Source organism: Colobus angolensis, unplaced genomic scaffold (genome assembly GCF_000951035.1).
Source record: "Colobus angolensis palliatus isolate OR3802 unplaced genomic scaffold, Cang.pa_1.0 Scaffold165, whole genome shotgun sequence".
In the NCBI taxonomy this organism is placed as follows: domain Eukaryota; kingdom Metazoa; phylum Chordata; class Mammalia; order Primates; family Cercopithecidae; genus Colobus; species Colobus angolensis.
The window spans coordinates 1,325,795-1,336,083 of record NW_012114766.1 but is presented as its reverse complement, the minus strand read 5'-3'; the positions used below and the strand labels follow the sequence as shown (position 1 = coordinate 1,336,083).

At 50.2% G+C, this 10,289-nt stretch overlaps 1 protein-coding gene across 2 annotated transcripts in view; it reads right to left on the bottom strand.

Annotated features, from left to right (window-relative positions):
* Positions 1-10,289, bottom strand: part of DLGAP2 (discs, large (Drosophila) homolog-associated protein 2) — a 194,492-nt gene that overhangs the window by 126,002 nt on the left and 58,201 nt on the right. For both annotated transcript variants that reach the window (XM_011937542.1, XM_011937543.1), the window contains exon 3: positions 2,476-2,687. In XM_011937542.1, the coding sequence (XP_011792932.1) occupies positions 2,476-2,687 (212 nt within the window). The remainder of the gene's footprint in view (positions 1-2,475; positions 2,688-10,289) is intronic.

Here is a 10,289-nt window from a genome sequence, read left to right as displayed (position 1 = left end):
GGACGGCGGCACGGGGGCCACGGGCAGAGGCGGACCTGGGTCTGCCGAGTGGACGGCGGCACGGGGGCCACGGGCAGAGGCGGACCTGTGTCTGCTGAGTGGACGGTGGCATGGGGGCCACGGGCAGAGATGGATTTGTGTTTAGAACAGGAGTAACTTAGGCAGCACGTCTCACCCGTTTTCCCCACATCTGATCAGATTTGAGGCTGTGGAATGCTTTCTGGTCAGGTGTTAAGGGTTGTTGGTGGGTGAACTCCCAGAGGGTTTTGCACCTGGGTCTGGCCAGAGTTTACATGATGCTGGTCAAGGGGCCTCGGGCTCACATCCCTCTGCTGGCTTTCGAAGAGTTTCAACTACATTGGGTGATGGTGTGAGTTTTGCAAATGTAAAGTTCTCAGAGTGTCCTCTATGTAAACAACGTTAGTACGGGAGCCTCGTACAGGACTCTGGGCCAGTCCCTGATGTGAGGAAAGGAGGGAGACACCGTCTCTACCACTGAAGAATGAGGTGATAATGATCCTGGGGGACCCGCAGCAGTGATGGTGAATGAGTGGGAGAAGGAACCCATTAACATGAAAATGCCTTTCATAATTCTTAAAATTACGAAATAATTCTTAAAATTCTTAGTCCCTGCCCATGGTCTAAAAAAGGCTTTTTTTTTTTTCTTCCTGTTTTTCATGCTTTGCTTTCAAAGATATAGAATCATGAAGTAAATCACAAATGTTTAAAGTGTGAAGTTATCAATGGCTGTTTAGCTGGGGGTCCAAAACCCCAGGACTGAGGCTGGCCTGGGAGCCCTGGACCCACGAAGCATAGCTTCTGCATGTGTGTGTTTTTCCCCTGGAAGAGGTCTCAGATAATTCATAATTCTCCTAATGTCTTTAAGTGCCCCAAATAAAATGTAGGTGAGGGCCGACATCCAGTCCAAACCTTCACTTTCCTGCTGGAGCAGATGGGTCAGACAACTTGGCTCTGCTCCCAGCTCCGTCCAGCTCCCCAGTCCCTTCCCGTAATCACGTTTCCTGGTTGTTTCTTGGCTTACAAACACCTCCTCCCCATTTCCTTCCAACAAGTCTAAGAGCTTCTCCAGGGTAAGACTTTGGCTTTGTTCTCAGCCACTCGTCCCACAAGCTGGCACCGACCACCCTCTGTGGAAGAAGAGGAGATGGATGGGCCTGTGCTGGGCAGACATAGGGCCTGGTCTCAGGGCATGTCTTGTCTGGCATTGCAACACCACAGCTCTTGAATTTAGTTGAACTAGGCAATAATGATAGAGTTCAGATTTGTTAAGTTCTAATTTGTAAGATTTGGTTGCAATTTAAAATTTCACTTTTTCATCTTGTTAGCCAATGGTAATGAACAACTGGAAATATTGGAAGAGGTCACATGGTCCCTGGTTCATCGCTGGGTGCACCTGGCGTGGAGAGTCGGTACAGGGAGGGCCCTGCGGCCCGGGGCTCCGTGTCTGACGTGTGGGTATGATTAATATCTCTTATGTGGCACTGGCCAAGGCTGAGAAGCAGTTCCGCCCTGGCTGTCCACTTGCCCAGGACCGCACAGCCGGCCGCAGGAGGCGGGGTGGGGGCTTCCAGGCAGTTCTTGGCATTAGCACCCGCACTAACCTGTGGGACTAGCCGGCCGCGGGAGGCAGGGCGGCGGGGGGGCTTCCAGGCAGTTCTTGGCATTAGCACCCGCACTAACCTGTAGGACTGAAGATTCACAACAGCTGGCTATTGAGAGTAACAGTCATATTTTCATGGTTCGTAGGAACTGCTGATTTCCCAAAGAGTTTTATCTGGGGCCGGGCGCGGTGGCTTAAGCCTGTAATCCCAGCACTTTGGGAGGCCAAGACGGGCGGATCACGAGGTCAGGAGATCGAGACCATCCTGGCTAACACGGTGAAACCCCATCTCTATCTGTCTATATTTTCAAAATTAAATTTATTAATAATAAATTTTGGGCAAATATGTAAAGTGTAGGGTTTTATCTTTATAAAGCTAGTCCACTTCCTCCCTCCTCCACAAAAAATGTGCTGCCTAGAAATGCACTTATAAAGTTATAGTCAACAACAAAATTCCCTGTTAACGATTTTTACTCACAAAGACATTCAAACACACACCCATATGCACACATTCATACAAACAGAGACGTGTGCTTGTCCTGAGGATAATCTGAATGATCAGAAAGATACAACGGATCCCATTGGCTTTAAAATTTGAAATGGAAGTTGCCCAAGCATACTTCCTTAATTACTATGTAATTAATATATAGCCAAAGCTCTGGTTGTTCTAAACCAAACCAATCCAAACCAACCAAACAAAAAAACTTGAAAATTGATGACCATGGGGTCTAATATTTCCGGCTTGGGATTTAGTTTAAATGGACGGCACTCAGCTCACGGCGAAGTGATTTTGGAGAGGGAGCTCGCAGACAGTGGGAAGTGCTTGGAGTGGGAAGGCAGCTGGTCTCACTTACGTCTGGTGCTCTCCAAGTGGTCTCTGTCCGATGGACTTCAGCAGCGGCTCCGGTCGGATCGCCGACTTTGGTGACGTCTTGGGGCTGGAGTCTGACTCTCCGCTCTCCTCGTCCCCCATGGCTTTAATGTAACTCCCGCTTCTCATTCTCCTGCAGGGAATCTCTTCATCTTTGCCACCGGTGGGGTACCCTCCCCACTCGTCCTGAGGCACCTGGGAGCAGACAGACACAAAACACGCGTCAACTTTATCACTGAGAACGGTGGCATCAGCTCCGTTTTGGAAACAAATCCTCTATAATTCCATCAAAATATAGCTCTTTACGGTCATTTATCGGTTAAAGTCAGATGTATAAAAATGCATACCCTAAAAGGATATGAATAAAAATATTGGTTTTTCTTCATTATAAGTGATAGGTAAACATATGGATAAAGTGAGAACATGTGAGAAAAGTAAGAGAAGAAGGAACACTTGCAATCTTAGCAGCTGAGAGAAAGCACTGGCTAAAATTTAGTTTATTTCCCTCTGGTATAAGACGAAAATGAAACTTGAGAAACTGAACAAAGAAAAAAGGAAGAAAAAAAAGAAAATGAGGAGAAAATGCCTATCTTATTGTCCATTTATATCTTATTTGCAAGCAAATAGAGGAGGACAGTTTTAACTCCAGAAGCCAAGTTCTATCACACATGCAAATTCTCAGCACTCAGAGTTGCAAAAGGATCTTGTCCAGCCATATCACATGCCAGTTGATATAAAACTAAGCACCTGTGAATGGAATATGTCTGCTTGTTACAGAACTCAGCACCTGTTCATGTTCTATATCTGTGTGGTGCAGAACTCAGCACCTGCCTGTGCATGTTATATATCTGTGTGGTACAGAGCTGAGCACCTGTGCGTGTTACATGTCTGCCTGGTACAGAGCTGAGCACCCATGGATGTTATATATCTGCCTGGTGGAGAACTTAGCACCCGTTCATGTTATGTATCTGTGTGGTACACAGTTGAGCATGTTATATGCCCGCCTGGTGCAGACTTGAGCAACCATGAATGTTGCATATCTGTGTGGTATAGAACTCAGCACCCGTTCATGTTATATATCTGCATGGTACCAAACTGAGCAACTGTGCATGTTATACATCTGCCTGGCACAGAGGTGAGCACCTATGCCATTATATATCTGCCTGGCACAGAACTGGGCCCATGTACATGCTATATACCTGCCTTGCACAGAGCTGAGAGCCCACACATATAATATGTCCACCTGGTTCAGAGCTGGGCATGTGCACATGTTACATGCCTGCCTGGCACACCACTGGGCACCAGCACTATATGCGCCTGCCTTGTTCAGAGCTGGACGGGTGTGCATATTTTATCCTGCCAGGCATGGGGTTGAGCAGCCCCCTGTGCTGTGTATCTGACTGGCCCAGAACTGAACCCACGTGCATTTTATACCTCACCCACAACGGCCCCACAGGCTGCCTGCTGTGTGTTTGTGTTAAGTGTCTCTCTGAGGGGAGGGTAAGCCATGAAGACGACAATGCGGGCCAATATTCCGTTTCCATCCACCATCTGTGAAACTGGAAACCCAATGCAGCAATGAGCAAAAACGTCATGGAACTGGAACACAGTGATTTGCGCCGCGGGAGCCGCTCCGTGCGGCTCAGGACATGGTTTCTTTTCCCCATGGTTCATTAGCTTTGAACAGCTCCCCAGAGGCTCTGGATAAAGTTCACTCCATAGGTCAAATTCACATTTACAAAAGCAAAAGAACACAGCATGCAATCGCTGAGTGTAGAGAACTCCAAAGCTTTCCATAGCAACCGGATCATCACCCACCGTCGGTAGTCAGGGAACTAATGCAGTGTGTTCTTCATGTTGGAGAAGAGAATCTCCCCAAATGCTGTTTACAGAGAAAGAAAATAAAAAATTTCCATATTTAAAAAGTCTTCAGACAGGGTATTTTTTTCCCCTGCTGTAAAATATTTAGATTCTGAGGTATATTCTTTATATCATCGTAAAAGGAACCTGCTATCTTTCCAGTGTCCATATTGCCTGTGAGTCGATCGATAGCACTACCAGCAGGAATCTGCGTGGCTGGTGGTAAAGGCAGGTCTTTTGGCTGAAGGCCCTTTATTCATTCCTAAATGCCATGCCACACCAGCGCTCTGGGAGATCTGACATCTTCCACATTGCAGCCCAGGACAGGAGCCAAGGGAGAGGGAAAGCCGTGCTCATTTCTGTTACTCACATATCCTGGACTTCCAGCCTGGATGAGCACGAGCTCCCCTTACCATGGACTCCATGTGGCAAGGGATCCTGAACACCACACAGTCCCGCAGCAACAAGGCACAGACACCCAAACAACACACAGTCCCACAGCAACAAGGCGCAGACACCTGAACAGCACACAGCCCTGCAGCCACAAGGCGCAGACACCTGAACAACACACAGTCCCGCAGCCACAAGGCGCAGACACCCGAACAACACACAGCCCCGCAGCCACAAGGCGCAGACAGGTGAGCACCACACAGTCCCGCAGCAACAAGGTGCAGACACCTGAACACCACACAGGCCCGCAGCAACAAGGCGCAGACACCCGAACAACACAGTCTCACAGCAACAAGGCGCAGACACCCAAACAACATACAGTCCCGCAGCAACAAGGCAGACACCCGAACACCACAGGGTCCCGCAGTAACAAGGCGCAGACACCCAAACACCACAGGGTCCCGCAGTAACAAGGCGCAGACACCCAAACACCACACAGTCCCGCAGTAACAAGGGGCAGAAACCTGGACACCACATTCCCTCAAGCCCCTGTGGGTCACAGTGCAGGTAGATCACACCTGTAGCACCCTCAAAGTGGCCCAGACATACGGCAGCTCACAGTGACACCCCAGCACCATGCACACTAGAAGATCCAGATGCTGTGATGAGGAGAGGGTTGGACAGGATGGAAAGTTCCAGATTCTCTTTCTACCCAGACTCCAAGAGGCCAAAAGGCTCAGAAAAAGGATCCTGGCCTGTGACTGTGAACTGGACAGGCAGTGTCTGTGGTCCTCTCCAGCCGGGTTCTTCTAAAGCCTTTATGACCTGGTGCCTTGTGCCCAGGTGTGCATGGTTCAAAGAGGAATACAGACAACGTTGAAAGGGAACTGGAAGTATTGTATGCTTCTGTTCTCACACTGCTAATAAAGGCATACCCGAGACTGGGCAATTTAAAAGGAAAGAAGTTTAATGGACTCACAGTTCCACATGGCTGGGGAGACCTCACAATCATGGCAGAAGGTGAATGAGGAGCAAAGTCATGTCTTACATAGTGGCAGGCAAAAGAGTGCGTGCAGGGGAACTTCCCTTTATAAAACCATCAGATCTCAGGAGACTTAGTCACTATCATGAAAATAGCAAGGCAAGACGCACCCCCACTATTCAATCACCTCCCACCAGGTCCCTCTCACGACACATGACAATTATGGGAGCTGCAATTCAAAACGAGATTTTGGTGGGGACACAAACCATATCAGGTATTAATGACCTGGTCAAGGTAAAACTCCCACAGACGACACCGCAGAGCTGCAGAGCTGTAGGTCGGGTAAGAGAGAGGCCTGGGGCCTCAGCCACAGCAGGTTCTCCCAGCAAGAAATCAGCAATTAGGAAAACAGGCAAACATTTGCCCATGTTTTGTTCAAATTTTGTCCATGTGAATTTTGGTTTCACATTTCCTGACAGTGAGGAAGTTGGAGCACTGAAAACAAGTGACTAAGGAAGAATAAAACATTCACAACTTTGGCAATTTGACAATTCTTATCTATGTGTCTTCAGCCCAGGTGATGGGCGGTGAAGCTCCCAGTCTTTCTGGAGATGACTGGAGGCCTTTGGACTGGTGATGTCCTTAGACTGGGCAACTTTCTTTCCATGAAGGTTCCTCAAGACAGTGCGACCCAGGGCCAGGGACTGGGGAATTGCTAATCAGGGAGAAAGGAGAAACAACAATACTGCATCGCAGGGGATGACTTACAATATTTATTACAACCACAGGATGGATACTACCCAGCTATCAAAAATAATATTGCAGAATGTGTATCTGGTGATGAAAAGATGCTCATGAGGGGGAAAAGCAATTTTTAAAGCACAGTGTCCACTTGACGTTTTTATGCCTTTTACAGATGTAACTGTGTTATGTGCAGAAACAGCCAGAAGATGTGAAACAGGGGCTGTCACTAGGAGATGAGGGTTACGGGCTTTTCAATGACTTTTCCTTATATTTTCTAAATTGTCTACATGAACTCTTATGACTTTTGTAATCAACATCTTTATTTTTAATTTAAGAAAAGCCACAGTCCTCAATGACGTTACAATTCGGTACAGGAGATGGACAAGAAATGAGTGATAGCATCATTAGGGCGGAGAAGCCAGTGTGGAGGGGACACGTGTTGAAGGTCACTGTCGGCCGACGGGAGGGGCCAGGATCAGGGATGGTCCTGGGGTGAGGTCCGGGTTCCCTTTTGTCTGAGCCGGACCAGCAGAAGGTGCAGGCAGAGGCGACGGGGCAGAGGGAGGCCCGGCCACCAGGCTCCTGTGCACAGGGGAGCTCGCACTGCCACTCTCCCGGGAACGCGTGAAGAGCTGGGTTCGGGAAGGGAGGCTGAGGCTGGCTGGCGGCAGATGGAAGAGCAGCTCATCTGCCATCAAAGAAGAGATTCACTTTGGCAAGTTTATGTGATTTTTTTTTTTTTTTTGTGAATTAAAAACATGTTTCCACAAAAAACAAAGTAAAGATTTTTTTTTCAGCAGCCTGCAAATTAACTAACAAATGAGACCATCTTGTACATTTCTGATTTAAGAAGCCAATTTCGCAGGCTTTGACAGAAGAAATTTCAATACAGAAAGAATGTCAACCAGAGTCAATTTTAAAGCATGAATTCAAGTACCAAATCCCCATTCCAAAGCATATGTCTGGAGACTATCAAAAGAACAGAAGAGCAATACTAAAACGCCAGCCTGCCTCAGCAAACAAGTCTCTCTCCGTTACGTTACAGCGTTCGAACCCTGCAGCCCTCAGCCCAGGGTGTCCAAGTGCAAGGTCTGAAACCCAAATGGCTTTATGGCCTTCAGTGAAGGAATGAATAAATTTCTTTTCACGATAGCTACCAGACTCTGCAAATCCAGTTTGCAGTCCTTGCTGCATTTCACGGCAATCAATTACCCTAATTACCTCCTTGCACCTCGTGATGGGTGATGCTCATAATTTCTAACAAAAAGGCATTTTCATAAGGGTGACATCAGCATACATTTCGACGTCTCCTGTTTCTTGCTTTAGGGATAGTTCAACACTGCACAAACTGAAATATCCTTTCTTTCTTCCAAGCTGCAAAGCCCAGGTGAAAGGGGCCAGGATTCTATCATATTCTCTTTGAGGCGCTGGAACCGAGGAAGAACATTATCGTCCATTGCTGCGCGTTCCCGCAGGGAAATGTCTTCTGCATTCCTTCAAGACTTGTGTGTGTGTTTGTATGTGTGTATGTGTCATGTGCGTATATGTGTATGTGTGTGTGCAGGTATATGGGAGTGCATGCACGCCTATGTGCATGTGTGTGTGCATGTGTGTATGTGTCTCCCTCCTTCTGGGAGACCGTGGCAAAGGCTCCTGCGCATGCTTCCCTCCTCCCCTGCCTCCTGACCCATAGGTGCGTCCCCAGGGCCTGGGGTGTGGCCTCACCCTCCTCTGGGGCTGTGAGTTGTGAACTGTCTTTCCTATGGCTGTCTCCAAACCTGTGGGCCGCACCACAGCTGAGTCTACAAAACCCCCATCTAACCCGCCTGTGACCGGGCACACGTGACTGGGCCCCTTGACCCCGTCATCCAGCTCCTCTCGCCTCGTGCTGATACTAGGAATGGAAGCCATGGGCTCATGGACACCAGGAGGCCACCAACGGAGGTGCTGCATGCCTGGCACGACCCCACCCACACAGGAGCCCCAGGATGCGTGGATGCCACACTCACCCCTCCAGGACCAAGATGCCCGCTCCAAGCTGCTGGGAGGTGCCGGCCAACAGCTAAGTCTCTCCAGGGCGTGCCCTCAGCCCCTCAGCGGGAGAGAGCTGCCCCCCGACGTCCCTCCCTGGGAAGAACACACAGGTTATGGCCTGAATGGTGTTCCCCCAAATTCCTATGCTGAACCCTAACCCTTGGGACCTCAGAATGTGATTATTTAGAGATGAAACCTTGACAGAGGTGACGAACGTAAGATGAGGTCCCCAGGGTGGGCACTGATCCCATCTGCCTGGCATCCTCCTAAGGAGGGGAGATGAGGTCACAGACAGGCAGACAGGGGGCACCCCTGTGGGGATGCGGGGAGAGGACAGCGTCTGCACACCCAGGAGAGGCTCAGCAGGAGCTGGCCTTGGGACTCCATGGTCTTGGGTGCCAGCCACCAGGACCCTGCAGAATGAATGTGCCTTTAGACCACCCGGGTATGGATGCCCGTCATGGCACCTGAGCTGATTCATGTACCACCCAGGCTGGCGGCACGAAGGCAGGACGCCCACTCCGTGCCTCGGTGCGGGGACCCCTGAGTTCACATGGCACCCGAGTTCTCTCAGAATTGGCCGCGACCCCTCCCCGCTGCTCACCCCTGCGCTCTGCCCCATCCTGCATCCTCGCCCCTCCATCACCATCTCCTTGTTGAGAGGACACCCGTGGCCATTGAGACCACGTCTCTTTCCGGGACCCTGAGGGAGGTCAGGCAGCCACAGTCATAGCCATTTCTTTCCATGGAAAGCCCCTTTGGAGAGCCCCCCGGCTGCATGGCTTGCAAGAAGAATTCCACGGCGTCTGTCTTGTTCTGAAGCTCACGCTCTTTGGATGACACCAGCCATTCCCAATCTGGTAATTCTGCCCCCAGGGGACACTTGGTGACATCTGGAGATGTGTTTGGTTGTCACTAAATGGGAGTGCTTCTGGCAGGTAGTGGGTGGAGCCCAGAAATGCTGCTCAACATCTCCCAGTGCATAAGACGGACCCCACAAACATCGCCCAGCCCCCATCCCACCGTGCTGAGCTTGAGAAACGCTGGGTGCATGGCTGCGCCTCCCGGGGTGCATATCTCAGCGGAAGAGATCTTCGCAACGCTGTTCAAATCCACCCTGGGGTCCCTACAACAATTTAGCTTGGGCGGGAAGTCTTTCCTTTCCTGTTTGTTTGTTGTGACTTTTCCTCTGAGCAATTGAAATCAAGTCAGGATTATGTTTGGTTCAGCTGCCCACTTCATTTTCTTAAGGACAGACTTGATTCCATTTCACTCCCTAACACCCAGACAGACAAGGGATGACTTAAATTGTAGCTCACTGGCCTGAGCTCCAACCGCTCCCAGTCCTGCTGCACTTCAGGCTGGGCCAGCCCTTCCAGGATCACTCATGGACCAGCACTGTGTGTGGACCACCAAGTCCATGACAGGAGACACAGACTCAGTGGGGACAGAGAACCCTGGGGCATCCACTGCCCTAGGAAGGAGGGAACAGAGCCAGACTCTGCCCAGATGCACGCCCACAGGAGCAGACCCCTTAGTTGCCCTGGGAGGGAGAGGTCAGAGCCAGACCCCATCTACCTGCACTTCTGCAGGAGCACAGCCCCAGCTGTCCTGGGTGGGAGAGGACAGAACGGGACCCCATCCACCTGCACTCCTGCAGGAGCAGAGCCTCAGCCGTGCTGGATGGGAGAAGACAGAGCCGGACCCCGTCTGTCTGCACTCCTGCAGAAGCACAGCCTCAGCTATCCTGGGTGAGAGAGGACAGAGCCGGACCCTGTCTACCTGCA